The following is a 25,398-nucleotide window of genomic DNA, read 5'->3' on the forward strand; positions in this document are numbered from 1 at the left end:
AAAATTTAGTCAAAGTTAAAATAGGAGTAATTTGAACTCCACTTAGAGTTAATAAACAATGCTTGATACCAGTAAAAATGTGTAAACTCCAAGGTGCCTTATGGTTGCCAGCTGTCCCAGTATGGTAATAAAGTCTTCTATACAATATTGGTTCTTATTGGTCGTTTTCGATTTTCTGTAGAATTACTGTGTACTGTACAGAAGATGGAACTGTGCTGGTTTTATTTCTCAATGTCTGTTGCTCCAATTCTCATGTTGCTGTTCTGTCTCTTAGCTATGTACAAATATAGTCAGTTAGTCTGTTTTAAATTAATGTACGTGTCGACATTTACCTTGCTGATATGTACAGTTTGTAGAACAAAAAGTCTGTAAGCTGGTTCTAAAGTCAACTCAATTTTACAAACATAAGCACATACAGTTAAATTGTACATTGGAAAATAAACCAAAGGAACCGAAAGGAATCACAAGTGTTCCTTCTGCTCGTAACACATGTTGTGAGCAGCGTACAGTATAACACTGCATGGTATCTATGTTTCAGTTTGCTCATAGCACATGTTGTGAGCAGCGTACAGTATAACACTACCTAGTATCTATGTTTCAGTTTGCTCGTACCACATGTTGTGAGCAGCGTACAGTATAACACTACCTAGTATCTATGTTTCAGTTTGTCTTGTGTTGTGAACAGTGTACAATATAACACTACCTGGTAGAGCTATGTTTCAGTATACTCATACCCCATGTGAGCAGCGTACAGTATAACACTACCTGGTAACTATGTTTCAGTTGCGCGTACCACATGTTGTGAGCAGCGTACAGTATAACACTACCTAGTATCTATGAGCAGCTTACAGTATATTACTACCTGGTATCTATGTTTCAGTATGCTCGTAGCACATGTTGTGAGCAGTGTACAATATAACACTACCTGGTATCTATGTTTCAGTTTGCTCGTACCACATGTTGTGAGCAGCGAACAGTATAACCCCACCTGGTATCTATGTTTCAGTTTGTCTTGTGTTGTGAGCAGCATAGAGTATAACACTACCTGCTACTGTATCTACAGTATGTTTCAGTTTGTCTGGTCACGATGGAAATCTACTGGTAGCGGTATTTATTTCTGCCTGTCCATAGTTTGTCAGTTCTTACCCTATGTGAATGTTTTAAATGATGTATCTTTCATGAAACTTTGTAAAACATGATCCTTAGATTATGCAAATTTAAAGTCAAACCGGAACACAATGGTCAATAGATTTAGTGGTCACAGAGACCAATGTATGTAGTGAACAGCCAGTTTGGAGTGTTAAATGGTCTGTAAATCACCTTAAGAGGTGATCTCAAATCAAGTCTCCCAAAATGGCTAGCTATATCGTAGAGAGATCTAACTGTGTTAGCAGAGAGTAACTACTGTAGGAATCCTTCCATTTTAGCATATATATGTTGTATAAATTCTTTTTCCTCAGTACTTGCATACTTAACGTTCCCTCATTCCATTGATCTGGCCTCTGTGAAAGTGTTTGGTGTGATTGTGTTTCAGATGTTGTCTGAGTTGTATAATATTACGACATTGTAACACAGTTAGCAATATACAGTACTGTATATACTACTGTACATGCTGTAGCCTGCATGCAGGCAATATTTAACATCACTCAAGGTATATAGTAAACCATTTAAGTATGATTGTACCTCCAGTCTTGTACAGTTGTACTTAATTCTGACTACTGTACTTCTGAATAAAGTCATCAATTCCAAGAAGATCTTTCCAGAAAAATTGCTACTGACCCTTTCAGAGTATTCATTCGTTAATTTTATTTTACCTATTTTTTACCTAATTCCAAGCACAGAAATTTCATGAAAGATTGTCCAAGTGGTGCCCTAAATCTTTTCTACTCCCCCTTTCAGATTATTCTTTCATTGCGTGTTTGTAAATTGATCATTTATAGTTTTTTTGTTGTTGTCTCATTTTCTTTTTTTTTAATTTCCAGGCACAGAGATTTCATGAAAGATTGTCCAAGTGGTGCCCTAAAGAAAGAGGTAAGAAGACGCGGTTAAAATGATTTAATAAATCGATCTGTAAGCTACAGTAGGTACGGTAGGGAATAACTTATATAATGTAGCAAAATTTAATGTGTAAAAAGTAAGTTGGCCTGACGTTACGTCAGGCCAACTTACTTTTACACATTCTCTTACACAGGCTCTCTAGTGGATAAGCAAGTTTGCTAACAGTTTTAGTTTATTTTGTAGCAAAATTTAACGTAAAATTTGCTTTTATCATACAACTGTGCTGTATGGTTAAGTATTACAAGATATCCGGTCCAAGGTTTTCAATGAGTACAGTTTTTTGCATTATTCGTGATTATAATGTGGCCATTGTGGGTACCATCTAGCATTTTGGTACGGATATCAGAATATTTGTGATTAACAATGTGGCCATTGTGGGTACCATCTAGCATTTTTGTACGGATATCAGAATATTCGTGATTAACAATGTGGCCATCGTGGGTACTACCTAGCATTTTGGTACGGATATCAGAATATTTGCGTTTTACAATGTGGCCATTGTGGGTACAGTACTATCTAGCATTTGGTACAGGTATCAGAATATTTGTGATTAACAATGTGGCCATTGTGGGAACCATCTAGCATTTTGGTAATATCAGCATATTCGTGATTAACAATGTGGCCATTGTGGGTACCATCTAGCATTTTAGTACGGATATCAGAATATTCGTGTTTTACATTTTTGGTACCCTCTAGCATTTTGGTTCGGATATCAGAATATTTGTGATTAACATTGTGGCCATTGTGGGTACCATCTAGCATTTTAGTACGGATATCAGAATATTCGTGTTTTACATTGTGGGTACCATCTAGCATTTTGGTTCGGATATCAGAATATTTGTGATTAACATTGTGGCCATTGTGGGTACCATCTACCATTTTGGTACGGTTATTAGATTCATGGTATACTTGGGTTGTGAAAATGATGTGAAAATTAGTGAGAAATAAAAAATGTTTTGGAAATCCAAAAGGATACTTTTAGAGTCCTTAAGATATGTAAAGAGACCATAAATCAAGATACTTGAGCTGTATTTAGGTTACTTCACCAGGAAATTGGTTTGTTATATATCAGAAGGGGAGATTCTCAAGGGGAAAAGACCGGTGCGCTCTCCAAACGCAAACGAAATCAACCGAGGAACCTGTCATATGGTTCTTATCGACTTATTATTATTATTTATTATTATTATTTATTGAATTTCATATAGCGCAACCCCAACAAAGTTCCAAACTTCCATGCAATTGCATAAGTTGTTGTTCTGCACTGCAGTGATGTCGAATGGGGTGCCTTTGCCTACCTCAGTATTTGAGAAAGTGGCCAGATGCTGGGGCATATACTCTTGTCGGTCGGATGGGGACTTTAAATGGTGGTCCCAGGAGCAGGAATAGGAGCGCATTGACACCCCTGCCTCGTTATCCTCTGAACACTTAAATCGTTCGTCCAAGATCTAACACTGGTAGGGCCTCAAATGAGCTAAGTGTAAGGCTTCCCTTGATCCTTGGGTCTCTAAACTAACTGCCATGTAATAACCAGCAGCACTGGAGTGAGTAATATCGGGAAACCACGAATTAATCACCCTTTTAAGTTTATTCATAATTAATGAAGACAAGATTATTTTCACAACATTTGTCTGAATTTCCTGTATGCACCTTACTTTGCACCTTGTTTTCGTATTTTTTAATTGGAACTGTTGCGTCAATGATCTAGCGTGTCGGCATAAATAAACCTGACTTGTTTGCATTCATGTGAGCACTTGGCTGTCACATGATCATGTTGTTGTGATTCTGATATCTGTTAACAGCACATTAGCACCGATATGGTAGACCCCTCTGTTGTTAGGATGGAGAGCCCCATTAGCACACATTTGCTAAAATATTAGAAATTTTATACAAGTTTTACAGTATTTGTTGATATGTATTTTCATGCGTATATCCAAACCAGTTAGTTTTTAGTGATTCCCCTGAAGATCAGATGTAAATACTGTACGTGCATATATATTTTTGATATTAATATTTAAGCTGTGTCAATTTTATTCTTCATAATCATATTTTAAGGGTTTTGTCATTTTGTGTTGTCATTGCAAAGCGCTCTTGAACATGCTTAAGCATGAAAAGAGCGCTAAATTTGGTAAAATAATAATAATAATAATAAACTGGTATGAGCTAAATGTAGCCTGTTGACCTATATGGTACTACCACACTTCCATGTAGTAGATGTACCGAATACAGTAGCCTAGCCTAGATAGGAATGTCTCTGAAGATGTTGAATGACTGGTTGAAGCTCAACTACCAACGTCTGATTTTCAGAGTTTGTAGAGTTTTACTTGAAGTGGAATTTCCTTAATTGAAATACGGTCCACTTTCATTAAAACTACAGTAGGTACTAATATTGAAGCTAAATTACCAATGTCTGATTTTCAGAGTTTGTAGAGTATTACTTGAAGTGGAATTTCCTTACTTGAAATAGAGTACGGTCCACTTTCATGGAAACTAGGTACTAATATTGAAGCTAAATTACCAACATCTGATTTTCAGAGTTTGTAGAGTTTTATTTGAAGTGGAATTTCCTTAATTGAATTACGGTCCACTTTCATTGAAACTAAGGACTAATATTGCAATGGAAACTGTATTTTCTTTGTTATCCATGTGTGTGAGCAACAAGTATCGCATATACAGTACACAGTATTTTAATTGTGTGCAACATTTGCTGGTATCGCTTCGAAGTGTTCTTTTATTCATTTAATATTTGATTACAATGTCAGTTTAACATACGAACTGTTCGCAGGTACGGTAATGTAAATGGATCAACACCTGTGCATACTGTAGCTTGGCCAGCAATTTTCTATCAAGGCTGTACTGTAACTCTACGAAAGCAATTGATTTTTTTCACAAGAGAGATGTGTCCTGCTTTCCATCAAATTGATCAAAGCAAGCCAGTTTTTTTGCCCCTGCTTTTGTTAAGTAGTCAATTTCCATGAGATAGACTATTCTCATCTCGTACTGACATCCTCCACGGAGCCGTGCGTCCCGTTTCTCGACAGATTCGACAGCTCTCCTATGCTCGGTAGCATCTTCGGGTTTTAACGATGCAATTAAGAAGTTGAAAGAATAACCCACCACACTCTCCAAGGGCTTTGAAAGACGACATTAAACTGTCAGCAGAAATCCTCTCTCGTTCCTTTGATCCAGAAATCAAAGAACTACGAATACATCTCGCAAATCTAGAGAAATTACAGTTGCCACTTTACTCTATGTGTGTCTATTTGTTTAAGGTATGAAGTGTTTGCAAACACCATTTAGGTTATCAAGGAGCTTCGTTGATATTAGCGGTAAAAAACTCTGGATTTTATGAAGCGTCGAATTTGAGCATTTTAAGCCTTACCTGGAATATCCAGATAAAGGAGATAAAACTGTAAGTGGAGCGTACAGTAGATCCTTAAATTACTAAGTACTATTATTCAACTTAAAAACAATATGTTTAATATTCCATCCCATAATTTTAAATCGCAGAGGGTTTAATTTTTTTTCTTTTTATATTGAATAGTAAAAGCCCTAAAACGAACAAAAAACCCGTAAATTTGTAATATTTTGATTTTGATTGTTTATTGATACAGTACAGTATATGTTTAAATTTTATTGTTTTATGCCAATTGACATTTGAAATACAGTGGATACGCGGGCATCAGTAGGTTTAATGGGGCGTATTTTAAGGTCTTGCACCCACAAGATGGATCTAAAGTACCATCAAATCTTGAGATGTTTGTGTGATGAAATTTTATCGTACATTGTGTAGAGTAGACTTGTATTCCACAGTAATTAAATACAAGAAAACTAATATCCTGTCCATACAGCTACTAAAGTATTTACAGTTACTGTAGCGGCTACACAAAATAACCAAATTGTCACACCAATGATGAGATGTACTGTACATGTATAGCAATTTGCACAGTAGAAAACCCCAAGTACTGTAGTATACATATCTACTATAAACTGTATGTTCATTTATACTTAGTAAAGATTCCTAAATCCTATTGGTCCATTCAGGTCAGCTGACCGTGGTTAATCCTGTGAGTAACACACGGTAAAATTACGGGGCATCACTTTAATAAATCTTTGGTTATGTGTAACCAAAAATGTTTTATGATTTTTCCGCCACACAAATGGTAACTGTGTATGAATGAACAGGGTTAATCAACAGTCTAGCGTGCGTTACTCACATGATTAATGCACTCCGGGTGTTAATGCTATCGCTGGATGCACTCGGGCTCCGCCCTCGTGCATCGCTTGCATTATCCCCCGATCGTGCATTAATCCTGTGAGTAAAGCACGCTAGACCGTTGATTAACCTTTATTGTTAAAAAGATAAACTTCACAAATCTCTCAGTCGATATAATATTCGAAGCAAAAAATGTTTACAAAGTAAAACTTTTCTCCGTACCGGCCTTTACGATATCAAATATATATGAAACTTGTCCATTCCTCAGTTTAGCAGCTGGTATCTTCCCATGGGACCGCTCTGCAAGATTCACAGGATTCTAAGGCTGAGATGCACATTGTCAGCAAAAATTCAGTCAATTTGCGTCCTACATTGTAGATTGTACAGTAGAATTTTTGAGGCCAAAAAAATGCTCCACTAAGTTTAACTGTATTCATGGCTGTGAGCTGTATTATTGGCTAGAGTTGAGATCACGGCTCGACAACTGTAAAATAAATTGATCGGTGACCTAGTATCCGCCAATTAATTGATTAATTGATTTTAGTAAAGCTATATTGCACATCTCCTGACCTTAGGGAATAGTCATACCCAAACCAAAAGTGAATAATGATCGACTGAACGATATGTACAGGTAAACTGTCTTTCTGGGAAACAAGTGTGATTCGAGGTGTTTCAGACATAATAAGTACTTATATGGTACTGTACCAGTGTACACTGGATTGTAAGAACTTGCTTGTAAGGGGTTAAGTGAGGAATTTATATTGGCACTGTAAGCTGAGGGTGAATCCTGGCTCAATTTAAGCAGTGTTTACTGTATCAGACTTTTGAACTTTGAAGTTGAGTTTCAATATCAGTACATTATGTACATATGAAATTTAAATGAATTACTTTAAGGAAGTGGGAATTGTTGATGAACCAGTGAAGGTTAGAACTGATTGTAATCCTGCTGTTGTACAGTATGGTAGAAAGTCTGTCATGTAATTAGCATATCAGTCTTGAATTACAAATTCATTCAGTGTCAACTAATTTGACATGAACGCTTTTGCAACATTTGTGTTCTCACTAAACTTGTTCTGTTCATCTGTGTTTTTACAAAGTTTGATGTTAATTTCATGAAATTCTGGACAGTTTCTGATGAAGTACAGTATCTTCTGCTGTTATTTGGTACCTTACTTAATGTTTGGCATAGACTCAGATTTTGAATGATTGGAATACATCTGAAATTCATGTTTTTGATCTCTTACGAGTTACAAACATACTGTCCTATTAGAATGGTATACAGATATCTCAACAACAACAACAACAGAAACAGTATTAAAGGATTTGTAAGAATTTATTGAGGGAAATGTCTTTTCATGACTTAATATTTGATACAAATAAAATATGATTGAGCTGATTTATGGTGCCTTAATCAATACATAGTTAATAAATCATTAATGAATGGTGAAGATTAAGGTCTGGTAATTTACAACAGATGACTTCACTTGTGGGCAAAAAAAAAATACATGGAGAGAGTTGCTAGTACATTTCAAGCAGGGCTTACTGTACTTTACATTGTGATGAAAAATCAGTCAATTTCACAGAGCTCTAGTCTCTAATAATATATATCAGGGCTGTGTTGCAGTAGGTTGTTGACAACAACATTGTAGCCATGCAGTGTGCCTACAGGTACAAACTGGTTCCCCTAAAGTGACTGCATTTTACTATTGTAGTAACCACTACTTACAGCTAACTAAAGTAAATGTTTCTCTTCAGCCAGTATAAATATTTAAAAAGCTGTTGTACCTTACAGTACAGTAGCTGGTTACTTAGAAGACTCTACAATGGCAGAGGCACTCACAAAGCAAGTTTAAATTGACGGTTTGGATTATTTTGGCCTCTCTTTGCTTGCTCCTGACATCATATGCAAAACTTGATAAACTACAGTGACCTGGTCAGCTGAAAGGCACTCAACATGAGAACGAATAATGAACCTTTCAAGATAAAAATAATGAAATTATAATAATATAATTATATAATTATAATCAGTCTACTCAACTAATTGTTCATGGGCATCTAACAGGTGCCATCCATTAATTAACTGACCGGGGATGGGGGAGGGGTGGGGGTAGGAGTGGGGGGTAGGAGTGGGAAGTAGGAGTGGGGGAGGGGGTAGGAGTGGGGGAGGGGGTAGGAGTGGGGGAGGGGGGACATCCTTGCTAGTATTTTGGAGGTATCATTCAGGGTTGTCTTGTGAAGAATCAAATGTGTTTTACTTTATTTTTACATGTGTGTGTTTTGTATTAATTATTGCTGTTTATGGTTGCTGAATATAAATAGCTTACATGTCATCTCTAAGAACAGAGAAACTCCTCTGTATGCTGCTTGAGTTGTTATGTATCCCATGTCCAATTAATCCACAAAGTTAAAGGAGTCCTGTTTATTAAAGCTTGTCAATTCAACACAGAGATTGATTGGTTAATGTTTAGCTGTAAGATAATTTGTAATAATGATCTACAATTGAACAAGTTTCAATGTTTGAGATGTAATTGAACGACATTGATCAATTGGTTACAAGTTGATTGATTGCCGTTGCAATTTTTTTTATGAATGGTCTGTTAAAAGTTCAGCAGGCAATGTGTGCATATTTTTTGGCCTACTATGGGCCTACTTTACTGCAGGTTTTGTGCAAATCTGATTGGGGTCTAAGTCCTTAAGTTAAGTTTGATACTGGTCAGTACCAATGTGTAACTTTTGTTATGTAAACATTCCCTATGTCAACATTCACTATGTCAACATTTGCTATGTCAACATTCACTATGTCAACATATCACAAAATAAACATGGAATAATGGAATTGTTAGATAAGGATGCCATTGATTGGTAGTGATCTATTAGTTGATTGATCGACCGATCGATTGATTGATTGATTACTAGAGGCTGATGTATATGTAACATGAAAGCAGTTAGCTGTGAGCCAATGCCCACTCAGGGTGGGTTTTTCTTTAGCATTTATTATTTGTATTATTATCATTTGTTTTTTTGGCAGGAATTTCAAACCATCTACCAGCAGTTCTTTCCAAATGGTGACCCAACGAAGTTTGCGGGCTTTGTGTTTAATGTTTTTGACTCTAATAAGGTAATGTACCATTTTGTTATATTTGATATATTTTTATTAGGGATGTGGGGTTGTGGTGCTGAATGCTAACTGTGAAGTAATATGGAAAACAGAAATGATCATTGAAACAATTAGATCTAATGAATAATGCAAACAAGAGCAGTAATGCTGCAACAGCTCAGCTACGTAAAGCTTCTATCCGAGAAATTTGTTTTGATGATTGGTAGTATTTCTGAGGAGTTTATCCATTTGTCTGTGCGAAAAAAAGAAGACATAAGCATTGAAAAATAGAGGATTTACTTTGCTCCTCTCTTACCTGTCTCCCACTTCACATCGCACTTTCCTATCTACCTAACTACACATTTGGAAACATTTTAGCACTGCGCCCTCGCTCCCTGGGCCACGCCCACTAATTCCTCCTTCTGTATCTACCACCCGGAAGTAGACTACAGCGTAATTTTTTTGTGAATCTTTCGTCTGTGATTTTATGACGGTGTCATTTCCTTTCTTCCCATCTCTCCTCTTTCGTTGCCTTATGCTCCTCCTTGGCAGATGTTGGAAGTTGTAAACATTTGTTTTGACAAAAAAGACATTTTAAGATAAAATGTGTATATAATTCTTGAATTTGATTGAAATAAGCAATGATGAAATAAATTTGAAAAGTAAACCTTTATGTTCTTGAATAATGAAAAATGCAGAGCTGACTTTGTAGTATCTTTAAACCAGAATGTAAAACTGTATTGAGGTTTGATGGATGATTTCATTGTAACAGGGTATGAGCCAATGTTATCCTTGAAAGATCTCATGAATGAATAAGTTTGTTTATATGAGTTCTGCAGATACTGTTGACCCTTGCTAAATTTTGACCTTCACAAAACTTAATACAATTATTATCAAAATGGCACTTTCTTATGGAGGTAGGAAACTTGTCAATGTTACATATGAGCAGCTATCTATGGTGGTAACAATGTTTTCACATTTGAGCCAGTTGACGTCAAATGATTTTTAGAAATGAATTTCCCTAAATCGTGCCGCTACATATCCTGAAATGTTTTCAGTGATTTGTCGGTGCATATTACTTATACAGCTAACTCTTGCGCTGTTAGATTTCAGCAATTGTTAGTCCTAATTACTGAAGGGATGTATGAACCACCCCTCGTTAATATCCGAAAAAATTTCCAATATTGATATATTCTGGGAAATTTCCTTCCAAAGTGGAACACTGTCTCTTACTTATTTTATGCAATGCAGTAGATCGTGGTACTTCTTATGGATAGACTATTCCCTATAGATTGCAGATACAAAAAACCTACAGGATATGCACTATGTATTATTATTATTATTATGTAGTTTTCATTCACGCAATATAAATAATAGAACGAAAATGCCCAAAAAATATTCCTCTGCTGAATCTGCTAAAATGTTGAATTTGAATTGTGCCGACCCAAAATTGGTGAATGAAATTGCACCCATACAATAATTGAACAACCTGCAACTTAACAATTGAACCACACGTACAACAGAGAAATGTTAAAGTGCCAATTTTTTAAGTTTTTTCAGAAATGACCTCTCATGACCTGAAATATATAACCTTCAAATTTATACAATATGATTGCATGTATCATAACATACCGCATACAAATCACTGACGAAATTTCAGACAAATCGAATGGAAAATATAGAAATGGCAGTCGTTCAAACACTGGCAAAAAATTGACAGAATTTTTTGCAGAATCGCACGATCACTATAATATAAGCTCAGTTTCAGCGAAGCTAAAAACTGTCTCATCAGAAACCAAAGCCTGTCATTAAGACAAGTTTATGTTTTGGGGTTCTAAGAATGGTATTTCAAGAACAGCTTTAGGGAAGGATTTTAAGGACTGTTATAATCTGTTATGGTACAGTATTTAGTGTTATTTCAGACAGCAATGAGTTCAACAGCCTCCTGTATTTAAGTGTGTACATTATCTCCTGTATTGTAGTGTCTGCCTTTTCTTTGCTATTTAAATACCTTATAAAGTTGCCAGGCCTCAAAAATGTGGGCTTTATGACATTTCTGGCCTGTTTGCCAGTAGAAAAAAAATCAAAAAATACACTGTCATCTTTCTGCCAGTAGACATTAAGAACGTGAACACATGATAAGTCAATTAACAATGGTTAATTAAACCATCGCCATGACTATCTGTATCTTACCTTAGTCCTGTATTTAATGGTTTAATATTCAGGTAATATATGCCGACTGCTCCTATAAACCTGTACGTACAGTAATTTATGTATATGTACAGTATGTTGCAATTCAGGAAAATGCCATTGAGAACATAATGTTAGCCAATAGAATTCTAAGGACTAAGTATTAATCAAAATAAAATTAAAGTGTTAGCAAACTGCTTACCTGTATCCACTACAGAGCCTGTGTAAGAGAATGTGTAAAAGTAAGTTGGCCTGATGTTTCGATCCTAGCAGGATCTTCTTCAGAGGCTAAATGTATTATTTTGTATTTATATAAATAGTTTTAAAAGGTTCTGGCTAAAATTGTGGCTTGCTAAGCCTGGTTTCAGCCAGTTGGGACAGTTAACTAAGTTTTTGTATTTGTTAATACCACTCTTAACTCTTCTGCCATATTTTGCTTGATTCTGGGATTTTGGACTCTGTTCTCTTTTTCATAGTGTCTATCCTCTCCCTTCCATTTGCAAAGGCATTTGTTTTTGCGTATGTAGGTTTTGCAATTTGACTATGTACTCCCCTTTCCGCTAGAAGCAATACTCCTTGCATAACAGACCAAGCTCTTCTCCACCTCAATCAGAGCGTAAAAGTTTAAATTTTGCCTTCAGCTATCGTGAAGAGTCGTCGCTTTCTGAGTTTTTTTTCTGATGTCTTTTCAAGCCCGAACCAGGGGGTTCCCGCAAGGGGATTGCAAATATCTACAGTCTTGTCGGACATAATTTGGACGCAATTTCATTCAGAGGGTCATTTTTGCTCTCATCCTTGAGATGGAGATGAAAAAGAATAAAGTGACAAAATGTTTGGAGCGAAATACTGATGTTTTGTATCGTACAGTTTTATTCAATCAATAAACTATCAAGAAGAGCATTGGTAAAGCAATGATTATATGTACATGTCAACCCAGCATGCATGACATTTAAAAATTGATAAGGCACTAGCATAGCCACAGGGGTCCTATGGGGCCGCCACAGCTCAGCCCTCCATCTAAACCACACAGAAAACTAATGTAACGTTAGACATGTGTGAGAGAACTGTCAGGGTTTGTGAACCTTCCCTCCGTTCACCGGTTATCTAGAGAGAGATGATCATGCCTAAATTTGAACAACTCTTTAACTTTTTGCAAAGAAAATCGAGCAATCATTGTCAATATGATTCAATATCCTAATCAAAGATTTGAAATGAATTTCTTTTTTAATGATTCCCTTGTTTTTTTTGTTTTGTTTTTTTTCACAGGATGGTTACATTTCATTCAAAGAATTTATCTGTGCTCTGTCAGTGACTTCTAGAGGTTCACTGGATGAGAAACTGGACTGTAAGTTTTTTTTTCATTCTTTTGTGGAATATTTTTACGTTATTTATTTATGTTTGGTACTTTCTACTAGCAGGGTTTTCCCCCGGTAGTCACTTCTGGGAGGTGGCATGCCTCTCCATTTTTACTTTGAGACCACCTCACCAAAAAATTGTCGCCTCACTGTTTCAGAGAAGGAATAAAAATGAGAAGAATTGCAATGCAACTTCTTTTACCCATGCCATCATCTGACATTGAAAACTTGGCTGGAAAAACTAAATTATAGCAACAATTAAAATCTCTTCTGCCTATTTAACATAGCATTTTTATCTAAATTATTGTTACGATAAATGACATTAGGATGTCTAACAAATTTTCCTGGCGACAATGCCCCCAGACACCCCTGCCCCAAGGTATGCTCACACCCTCCAGTGTCACAAACAAGTTGCTTTCTCTCACACAAGAAATCCCAGGGGAAATCCTGCGTTGGCTATCTTGTTTTAACTCTATAGCGCTGTTATAGTGCTTTGTCGGTAGACATACACCTACAGTAACTGTTGCGTTGTTACAGTGCTTTGTCGGTTGATACTTATACACCTAACTCTTGCGCTGTTAGAGTGATTTGTCGGTAGGTACTTATACACCTAACTCTTGCACTGTTAGAGTGATTTGTCGGTAGATACTTATACACCTAACTCTTGCACTGTTAGAGTGATTTGTCAGTAGATACTTATACACCTAACTCTTGCGCTGTTAGAGTGATTTGTCGGTAGATACTTATACACCTAACTCTTGCACTGTTAGAGTGATTTGTCAGTAGATACTTATACACCTAACTCTTGCGCTGTTAGAGTGATTTGTCGGTAGATACTTATTCACCTAACTCTTGCCCTGTTACAGTGACTTATCAGTAGATACTTATACACCTAACTCTTGCACTGTTAGAGTGATTTGTCAGTAGATACTTATACACCTAACTCTTGCACTGTTAGAGTGATTTGTCGGTAGATACTTATACACCTAACTCTTGCACTGTTAGAGTGATTTGTCAGTAGATACTTATACACCTAACTCTTGCACTGTTAGAGTGATTTGTCAGTAGATACTTATACACCTAACTCTTGCACTGTTAGAGTGATTTGTCAGTAGATACTTATACACCTAACTCTTGCGCTGTTAGAGTGATTTGTCAGTAGATACTTATACACCTAACTCTTGCACTGTTAGAGTGATTTGTCAGTAGATACTTATACACCTAACTCTTGCGCTGTTACAGTGATTTGTCAGTAGATACTTACACCTAACTCTTGCGCTGTTACAGTGATTTGTCAGTAGATACTTATACACCTAATTCTCGCACTGTTAGAGTGATTTGTCAGTAGATACTTATACACCTAACTCTTGCGCTGTTAGAGTGATTTGTCGGTACAGTAGATACTTATACACCTAATTCTCACACTGTTAGAGTGATTTGTCAGTAGATACTTATACACCTAACTCTTGCGCTGTTACAGTGATTTGTCAGTAGATACTTATACACCTAACTCTTGCGCTGTTATAATGATTTGTCAGTAGATACTTTTACACCTAACTCTTGTGCTGTTAACAGTGACTTATCAGTAGACACTTATACACCTAACTCTTGCGCTGTTACAGTGATTTGTCAGTAGATACTTATACACCTAACTCTTGCGCTGTTACAGTGATTTGTCAGTAGATACTTATACACCTAACTCTTGCGCTGTTATAATGATTTGTCAGTAGATACTTTTACACCTAACTCTTGTGCTGTTAACAGTGACTTATCAGTAGACACTTATACACCTAACTCTTGTGCTGTTACTGTGATTTGTATCATCCACAATGCCTTCACAATGTACCAGCTATTGAGTGTATTTCTAGTCAAGACTAATTACAGTTTTGTGTTTACCTACACAGGGGCCTTCAATCTCTATGACTTGGACCAGGATGGTTTCATCACTAAGCAAGAGATGTTGGATATCGTGGACGCTATTTATAAAATGGTGGTAAGGGCCTGGACAGGAGGGGATGGCAGAGTTTGAATTCTTTCAATCAAGGATAATTAAATGTCCAAAACTAACAGATGTCTTTTGTTGGAATGTGTGGACTTGATAGCCTGAGATCATTATCCTAAGCCAAATCTCTGCTGCAAAGTGTTTGACTACAAAGTTTTCATAAATTTGGATAGTACTTAGAGAGGTCATGATTTATTTCCTGTGCTACCCAAAGCTGCAGGAATCACTCCTATTTTGCTCTGATCAATCAACTAAATTTGTATTGAGTCTAGGCAGTTGGAAATGTCTCTGTGTCAAGCTAAAGCTTAGTTGTGGGGAGGGGGGGATTGTTATCATTGATTAGTTCTTCAAATCAGAATCAAGCATTCTTGTATGTCGTCAATGACTCTTTGTTGCCAGTAACCAAGGACAGGTACCCGGAAGGGTGTCTGGTCTACTCTGTAACACCAGTCATTATTCAGAGTGCACCCAATCTGAGGCAGGAAATTAAGAGCTGACATTTGGCAAAATAAATGTCATTATTAACGAGACGCTGAGAAGATGGGCAGTTAGGACATTCACACTTCACAAGTTATATTTTTATTTCTATTAGCTAATTGCCTTAGCTTGTTTTTCAGTTTGTTTACCGAGGCAACCACCCCCCTCCCCCTCCCCCCCACACACACAGAAACCCATCAAGAGAGAGCAGCTAAAGAGAAGTATGCAAAAATAGTAATATCCAAACTGTAAACCTGGGTTATCCACATGAGTTGGGACTGCAGGTTGTTGATGGGAGAAAAGAAAACATCGATTTATCCTGTGTCCTGCACTGGACACAGTGGACAGTGCATGGTAAAATGTATCTGCAGGCTTTTACTGTACAACTAATGTCAAGAAAATATTTTTCCCGGTTCTGGTCTCCACTTATCCTTGTTGTGTTGTTTTGTTTTTTCTTCATCAGGGAAATATGATTGATCTTCCTAAAGATGAAGACACTCCAGAGAAGAGGGTGGACAAAATCTTTTCTCAGATGGACACGGTAAGAAAGACTTTAGTTTACACAGTTTTCAAACTTTCCAGTCAGCTATTAACATCAACACAAAAAGATTCAAGTTTGGTTCCAAATTTCCAGTTGCCAGCGTTAATCAGAAGTTTCAATAGGAAACAACCCTGGTACCTTTCAGTTGTTTATTTTTGCCGAGATCTTTTTGGCGGGAAAGGTAAAGAAAGGACACCCCCCCCACCACCTTGGAGTCTGTGGTTGTTCAACAATAGTTAACAGCATAGTAACAATAGTTAACAGCATAGTTAACAATAGTTAACAGCATAGTTAACATTCTATCATGTTCTCCAACCTGCCATTTAGTTTCAACGTTTCAGACATGGACGTATGGAACGTGTGTCTATGTGATGTCGTTGTCTTGTATGTTTCTTTACATCATTCTTGAAGCCGATTCAAATCCTGCAGCCTGCTTTTGTATCAAACTTTTTGAAGAGAGTTAACAAACCGTTCTGCTAGTTTTTTAAAATGTTAACAAAGTTAGTAGAGATAGTTAAACAAGGGGAATAAAGAAGTTTAATAAATTAGACAAATGAATCACCTCTTTGTTTGTCCGTAAATCATACATAAGTACGAGATTAATTGATTTATATAATTAATTAACAACAAACGGGTGTGATTAAAATAATACCAGTCTGTAATCCTACTCCTTGCCCAGATTCTTGCAGTATACAGTAGCAAGTACTATATTTACTAGTACTTAACATGTGGTTGTGTGCATTCATGTATAATTTACTACATCTTTAGTATAAATGCTGTGGATTACATTATCTCCTTCACAGTGCTGCACTTTACTGTGACCTAGCTTTCAAATGACTATGCTAATGTCAAGGGTAAATAATAAGCTTAGGCTATATATATCAGGTATTGAAAGTGTTGTCAGCCTATTTTATAGATGTACAAGTTCATTTGGAAGAGCCACTACTGAGACTTTGTTGTGTCATGCAGGATATATAATATTAATAAATAATATTATAAATCTGTTCATAACTACATCCGTGAGAGGAGAAACATACGTTACCTGGCAACCACGACCAGCTGTCATTTGTCCCTCAGTCAACAAGTATTTAATAACATTTCCAATGTGTATAAACATGAATGTTCTAACTTATCAATGTTCTGGGGTGCTGGTGAAGGATGCCAATACCGAGATTAAGGATAAATTGTGATTGATATCCAAGGGCTCTAACAAATAATGACATATGAGTTATATACTTGCAAAAGTTGGGTAATTAAAGTTGCAAGTGGGCTTGTAGTTAGGTATCTTAATTGTTGAAGTGTTTTGTGAGCAAAGTAAACATGAACAAGGCTAGTGGCAATAGTATACATCATATTACCTATAGGGTGGGTTTCAGAAAAGTTTGTTATTTCACTAGGTCAACTAAAACTAGCTATTAAAAGTTGATAATAATGGTTTTATCATTTGGGAAGTTGCTCTATTATCTCCCCCTTGGCAAAGCAGATGGCGAGGTCAGTAGAAGTCATACATGGCCACAGAAAAAAAATACATTACCCGCGTAAACAACCTTTGAAGAGTTTGTTTAGTGAAATGTTTGGCATGATGTGTAAGTGCCACCCAAGTGCCACGTGCCAACCAAGTGCCACCAAAGTACAGACGTAACTGAAACATAAAATTGACCTCTAACGAGGAGAGGTCAAAGTGAATCAAGAATGGAGAGTAAAAAAAGGAACAATACAACAAATTATTAAACCCATCTATTTGTTTTAAAAGTAATAATTTTCTATTGATTTTGGAAACAGTGTTGTTCTAACAAATTGCATGTGTCATGTTTTTTTAATTCAGGACAAGTTCAGATGTCTATGAGACATGGACTTTATAATTCATACACTCTTGGTCAGTGGTAATGCTCATTATAAACGTTTCCTTTCGGTATGTCTCGAGAAAAGAACGTTACTTCCCGAATAATTCTAGTAAAAATACTCATCTTTTGTAGCTCCCCAGGTACACAATTTACGGCTCCTCCCTAGAATTTTTTTTTTTTCTTGTAGAGAGTGGCTGAATATATATGATATAAATTGTTGAATTTGGTGTTTTACAGATTTTTATGTGTTTTTTCTTTTGTTTAGAATCGAGACGGACATCTAAGCAAGGAGGAGTTCCGAGACGGATCGAAGCATGACCCGTGGATAGTGCAGGCACTATCCTTAGAGATACCTCAGTGATGATGATGACGATGTGCAGGCATCTCAAGAAGATGTACTCTTCATGTTGTGGATGAACTTTGACCCCAACAGAAGAAGAAGAAGAATTGTGATATTTAAGCAAACTCTCACCTTGAACTGTTCGCACTGCCCGTTGGCATCCTCACAAAATGCTACAGACCTCACACAGAGTCCTAGAGTTCATGGTGCCGTTCGGTGTAGGTTTTCCTCTTGTCAGCCATCTCGCTTTGCTACGAAATCCATCCAGCCTCCGTAGAAGTCACAGACAGACAGACAGACAGTATAGTGTGTGTGTGTGTGTGTGTGGGAGGATGAGTAACCAGTGTGATAAAGGAAACTGGAGGAAAAACATGGAATGATTTGTATTTAAACATCAATGCAATGAAACACACAGCAGTAATGAAGACAGCCATATTCTTCTTTACTGAGCGCTTTGTTACAATTTTTTTTAATTTTTTTAATTTTTTTCTTAAGATCGGCAAATGATGGCCGATTAAGATTCCTCAATTTTAGAGGACTTACAAGGTCACAAGTCTATTTTGGCAACAGTTTAATTGGAATAAATATACAAAAGTGTATGGAAAAAAACCTATATAATTATGAGTAAATGCTAATGTTGGAATAACCTTAAAGAAATGTGTTGTTGCCTAGGGGCAAACAGAAAAGTGTTTTAATTTAGCTATGATTTGAAAATGAAACCATGAATTTCTCACTATTGAATGCAACCCCCTATTAAGGGATTGTCATATAATAATTTTTTTCTTTGGAGGGGGAGGGGGGCGGCTTTGCTTTGCTGCCCTCTTGAGTCGTTGGATTAATCAGTTCAGTGAAGTCTGGTGCTTTTAATAATAGTTTAGACATCCATCTTGATGTTACCAAAGCCCTAAAGTAAGGGGAAGTTAAACCTCTCAAATTATTAACTCTTTCATCTGGTGTTTTAATTTGATTTTTTTTTTTAATTGCTTGGCTTTCAGGAAAAGTATAGCTTTACATAATAGTATTTGTGACCTAAATGTGCCAAGTTTTAACTGCTCCGTATGAGACTTACCTACTAACTTACACAACTCCAAGTTGATCCCAATATTGGGAGCTATAGAGATAACTCCAAGATTTAAGGGATTGTTAACAACTTTTTTAACCAGAAACACATTTCCGTGGGAATGACGTTTTTCTGCTTTATTTAGTGTGGAGGGGGTGGGGAAAGGGGGGGATATGTTATATTATAATAAATTGTGTTGAGTATAAGTGTTAAGTATCACGTTTGTTTCTGATAGGTGGGGGTGGGGGTAAGGGTAATCGGCCGGAAGGTCACCAAATACCAGACTTGCCGTTGGAATTACTTCTGTCTTTTTCACAATGCGTAAAGGTAATATCAGCAATCACTTTAGCACGTTAATAGGGTTTAGATTATATATTTAATGCATACAAAACGGCTGATATTACATATCTTGAATCCGAAATGGCTGATATTACATATCTTGAATCCATAAGCACAACTCTTGATGAATTTTCGTATTTTTGTTAAATTTGTATTTTTGTTACCATGATGAATATTTTTGCATTGGATTGTAACATGTTGTCAGTGTTTGTCATTTAAATTGTATTGTGTTTTGTTTTTGTTGTCATTGTGTATTGTCAGAGAGTCACATGACTTGTCATGTGATCAGCAGTGTCAAGCACCTTTCAATTGGCATCGAGAGGCACGTTACCTCACCTCAAAGACACTTTTATTTTATTTATATTTTTGGAAATTGAACTCCTTTCTGGTCCATGTTTATAAATTCTTTATTCCTGGTCTCAGTAACCACACAATGTACCCTCAGTCAGTCCTGGGCTATTAGAGGAAACTGAGTAAACCTTGTCTGTATAGCAGGTTGCTACTGCCTCATTTTAAATGATCAGTATATTTGTCATTTCACTTGGTTCTTAATGAAACTTGTTTTGTTTTAATTTGTGCATTGGCTTGCTACAAACTTCATGTGTCTGTTTTTGTGTGGTGTGTGCTATCATGTCAGTAACATGTTATGGTCACATGATCACTCTCTACTGTAACATGTGATGGTCACATGATCACTCTCTACTGTAACATGTGATGGTCACATGATCTCTCTTTTTGAAGATGTGATGGTCACATGATCACTTTCTACTGTAACATGTGATGGTCACATGATTACTCTCTACTGTAAAATGTGATGGTCACATGATCACTCCTACTTTAACATGTGATGGTCACATGATCACTCTCTACTGTAACATGTGATGGTCACATGATCACTCTCTACTGTAACATGTGATGGTCACATGATGACTCTTACTGTAACATGTTATGGTCACATGATCACTCTCTACTGTAACATGTGATGGTCACATGATGACTCTTACTGTAACATGTTATGGTCACATGATGACTTACTGTAACATGTGATGGTCACATGATGACTCTTACTGTAACATGTGACGATCACATGATCACCTCTACTCTAACATGTGTCGGTCACATGATCACTCTCTACTGTAAAATGTGATGGTCACATGATCACTCTTTAGGATGGCTTGTTTTACATTAATCCGCAATATCCAATGTGAAGAAGCCAGCCGTCTTTGAGTATAATATTGTAAATATATATGTGATATAGATTTAAGTACTAACACACAGTTATGTCTCTTGAAGAAGGATCTGCCATGTACTGGTTGCTTCCGATTTTAATGGCAGACTTACTGCCTCAGGTTTATTCTGATGTATTGATCTTAACAGAAGTCTTGTTGTGTATTATGTATCTGGTGCTTGTTACTGAAGGATATATGTCAGGCCAGTATTTTATCCAAACTATAGTCTATGATCTACGGGGATACAATTATGTATATTAGTCGGAAAATGTAACTCAAAGGTAGACACAGGCTGGAAGATATATATAGAGATTACTGGGAATTGCTATAAGCATCAGACTACCCAACCCTTTGGGAATAGCTAATGTTGTAGCACTGCTGTCTATGGTATCTATGGCGATAAGCAATGTTGAATTATGTTCTTTAAGAAATGTTTCATGTTATGGTAATTTGCAGCTGCACCGCGGGCAGTGGAAGGGAAAGTGATTTGGGTTGTCAGACCTTCTTTAACCTCCGGTTCTTTGCGTAGTGATGGCGGAATTATATAGAAGAGTGTAGGTGTTAATGTGAGCTACTTAAACCCTTCTGGTGTAAACACATCCAAGCTAATGCTAAATGGAATCAACCAGAGTCATGCTCTGTATTCCAATGATCAGAGAACATTCAGATTTGTGACATTACAAGTAAAGAGACATGATAACTAATGTAAATGACACAAATGTTGTATAATGACATTAGTTCTTACAAGTAATGCACAGATTGCTGCTACGTCATTGGAAAATTGGATACCAATGTCAACATTAATGTTCATTGGATGTAGTAATTCCTATGAACATTTCTCGACACACTTCACACGACAACATACGATGGGTATTACTGCATTATTTATTATTTATATACATTTATTAAAGACAACTGTATTGTAAGATCTAAGTTACCCACTGGTCAGTAAATTATTTTTAGTTGATCAATGCATATATGCATAGGTTCTAGATACAGATTTCTCCCATTATTCGTGTACATTTAAAGAAGGAAAGTGTTACTGCTCCAAATATCAGGTGCTGAATTGTAGACATGTTGTATGACCACTTTTGTACATGAGTCATATGCTATCTAATTATGCTAGATTATCATGTCATATTTGTTGTCCATGTACAGACTTAAGCTTACTGAACTAGAACAGTATGGATTAGCCTTACATGAAGTAAGCTCCTGTTTTTCTCTCTCTCGGTTGAATTTTATCTTCATTTTTCTTCATTTTTTCGGGCCTATTTCCATCAATATGTCAACGCAAGGGTCAATCTGTCTTGATTTTCATCATGTGTTCTAACATCGTAAGCTTCATTTGGCACTTCAGGATGGCTTTTCAGTCAAAAAACCTGAGATCTTTCGTCAAATTTTTCCTTCTTTTCAGCATTTTGTCTTTTCAATTCCGTCCATCTTGTGTGGTTGGAGGTTTCACTTTGGTTTTTATCATTATTGTTATTATTATTATTATACTATTTACAGGTATTGTTTTTATGATTATTATTAGTAAACTATTTTTACAAGTACTGTTATTATTATAATTTGCAGGCCCAAAAGTTCTGCATTGATTTCTTTCACACAATGGCTGCTCTAATCCTAAAATCGGGTTTTTCTTTAAGCTCAGTATTTTAAAAACCTGAATTACAATGAAGAATTTATGTTATTGTGAATTTATTTTATACAGGCACTGCCCCCATCTGATCTGATAAGGTTACAAATAATTTGCAACACAACCTACTGAAACATTGCTGGGACACATTGGGACTGGAAATTGTCAGACTATCAGAAAATTCCTGACAATGGAGTTACCTAAAGTGCAGTTATAATGATTTTTTTTTTTTTTTTTTGAGTTGGAATATAGTTTGTACTCTGGCAGCCCCAGAATTGTTCGTATACATAGATAGGAACATTTCATAGTTTTTTTGCTTGAAATACATGAACTGCCTTCTTCTGTGCTTTGGGATTGTCTGGTGTTAGTAAAATATGATTCTACTACATACTCACATCATCCCCACACCTAGTCCATTCTGTAATGTGCGCACTCAGCTTTAAGAACCATTCAGTGTATTTTCTACATAGTAGAACATCGTTCACAGACGAGCCATGCATATGGTGATTTCATCATGTGAGAGGTTAGCTTAATGCTGATTGGTACATGATATCATACATTATGCATATTCATATCAACCAATGGAGACTAAATGCTGATTGGTACATGTATATTATACATCATTCATATTCATATAAACCAATGGAGACTATACAGGGTTAATTATCAATTAGAGTATGTTTCCTGGTATTAGTTTTAGAATTTTTTTTTTTGTTTTTAATATTTAAATTTGTGTCTCCGTCACTTGCTTAAAATTGATTGTTGCATTTGTCATGACTACACAGTGCTCTACAGTGCTTAAAAAAGAAATCTTTCATAGATTTGTCTCCAATTTCACCTTGTCCACCATTTTGTTTTATATGTAAATTTTAAGGCTAATGAATATGCAATGAATTGTAAACCCTGGCCGAATTGCAACCTCTCCGTCCTTCGTCTGTCGTTGCTATACTCCTGTACTGTGATTATTACCATAACGTTATCTCACTAAAGGCATCCGATCCAAGTCCTGTATGACTTATGATATGTCCCTGACACCAGAGCTATTGATATGTTTTAACCTTTTGTTTTAATCTCATTGTTTGCACACACACACAAAAAAAAAAAACATTGATAGACCAGAATGCCTTTTAACTGTATTGTTCCACCAAGCTAGCAGCTACAGAAAAACACATTGCATATCCACAAGGGAGGGAGAAGTATATCTGTGTTTACAATGGAAATGCATATTAATTAGACTTTGAACAACTCGTTAGGAATCACAACTATTTGTTCATTAATTTCCTCATTATTTTTGTTGTTGTTGTTGTTATTGTTATTGTCTGTTGACAGTCTGCATTTGTGTCCATTCACGTTACATTGCCGAGATGCACTTGGAATTATTCACGAACAACATGTAGGCTTGGCAAGTCTCTGAAGAGAAAGGACGGGTTTGTAGATGGGTGAAGAGACTACATTAATACACAAGACAATAGAGGTTATTATTCCACTCTGCACTATTGTGATTTCTTCTCCCAGTAAGCTCTCCCTGGACTACACATAGTTGTTAGAGAGCAACAGGGAAGATGGTAAAGTTTAGTGGATAGAGAAATGGCTTTGATCAGAGGGTCATTGTCCATATTTGATACAACTCCCAGCCGCCGTTACATGTATGTATATTAAAAACTTAAAAAAGAGCTGGTTGCGTTTAACGTTTTGTTTCTTTCACCATCAGACGAAAGTTTGAATAGAAAATCTGTTAATTTTTCACACGTTTCACGATGATAAAATTCTTGAGATAGTCTGTTGGTTTTCAAAACATAACATTAAGCCTCAACCTGCTACACATGCATAGCATATGAACCTAATGTAGTTAATTAGGGCTGAAGCCATTATTGACATCAATTGATCAGGTCAACTTGTGGCGACTTGTGCCCTTTTTGGAAGAAAAGAAACTGTAAAATAACCCTTATTGTAGTAGCAAACTTTTCTCAGGTAAGTCGAGTGGTATCAGTTTAAGAGGTGGAATAAGACTAACATGCAACCAGCTACTGTAATGTGTGTAGCGGGTACAGAGAGGGAAGGTCATGAATATGTATTAGAGATACGAATGATCTATTAGTGTGTAGGCAACCAGCTTCTGTAATGTGTGTAATGGGTACAGTGAGGGAAGGTCATGAATATGTATTAGAGATACGAATGATCTATTAGTGTGTAGGCAACCAGCTAACTGTAATGTGTGTAATGGTACAGTGAGGGAAGGTCATGAATATGTATTAGAGATACGAATGATCTATTAGTGTGTAGGCAACCAGCTAACTGTAATGTGTGTAATGGGTACAGTGAAGGAAGGTCATGAATATGTATTAGAGATACGAATAATCTATTGTGTGTAGGCAACCAGCTAACTGTAATGTGTGTAATGGGTACAGTGAGGGAAGGTCATGAATATGTATTAGAGACACGAATGATCTATTATTGTGTCCTTATGCTACGAATGTCAAAGGTCAATCAGTATTGGCCCCAAAATATGCTAGAATAATGTCAGATAATGGTCAACCCGTACTGACACTTTAACAGGAATTCTACTGCCCACTGATGTGAAGGTAGTTTATCCGCACTTGAGATAAATAATTGCCATTTTTAACTCTTCTCAATGTCTGGGAACAAATACTAACAATCAGAACCGACAAAAAAGTACTTTTGACAAATGATTTGATGGCATATTTCAGCTAATTGGGGTCAATATCTATGACCTTTAACCTTATGACATGCTTTAAGTTTGTCATTTGGGCCTTACTCATGGTTATACATTGAACAAAAACTGAAATTGTAAACTTAAGTTTTTCTTTTCTAACCCCATTAATACTTTCTTTGTCTGATCAAGAGGTTTGTATATATATATATATACGTATAGGAAATGGATAAGAGTACAATTCCAAATACCATGGAAAAGGGTTTTTTGCTCACTGTTGCTGTAAAATTGAAAACATGAAATTAATGTTTGAAGTTTTTTTAACATGAATTCAGTATGTCACATA

General features: G+C 36.3%; 1 protein-coding gene across 1 annotated transcript in view; it reads left to right on the forward strand.

The window, feature by feature from the left end:
• LOC139963629 (neuronal calcium sensor 1-like) overlaps positions 1-25,398 on the forward strand; it is a 37,000-nt gene extending 11,602 nt beyond the window's left edge. The window contains exons 4-9 of the mRNA XM_071964631.1: positions 1,983-2,031; positions 9,300-9,389; positions 12,825-12,903; positions 14,818-14,906; positions 15,856-15,933; positions 18,043-25,398. Of these exons, the coding sequence (XP_071820732.1) occupies positions 1,983-2,031; positions 9,300-9,389; positions 12,825-12,903; positions 14,818-14,906; positions 15,856-15,933; positions 18,043-18,138 (481 nt within the window). The 3' untranslated portion in view covers positions 18,139-25,398. The remainder of the gene's footprint in view (positions 1-1,982; positions 2,032-9,299; positions 9,390-12,824; positions 12,904-14,817; positions 14,907-15,855; positions 15,934-18,042) is intronic.

The sequence above is a fragment of the Apostichopus japonicus genome, chromosome 22, assembly GCF_037975245.1.
Source record: "Apostichopus japonicus isolate 1M-3 chromosome 22, ASM3797524v1, whole genome shotgun sequence".
Lineage (NCBI taxonomy): Eukaryota > Metazoa > Echinodermata > Holothuroidea > Aspidochirotida > Stichopodidae > Apostichopus > Apostichopus japonicus.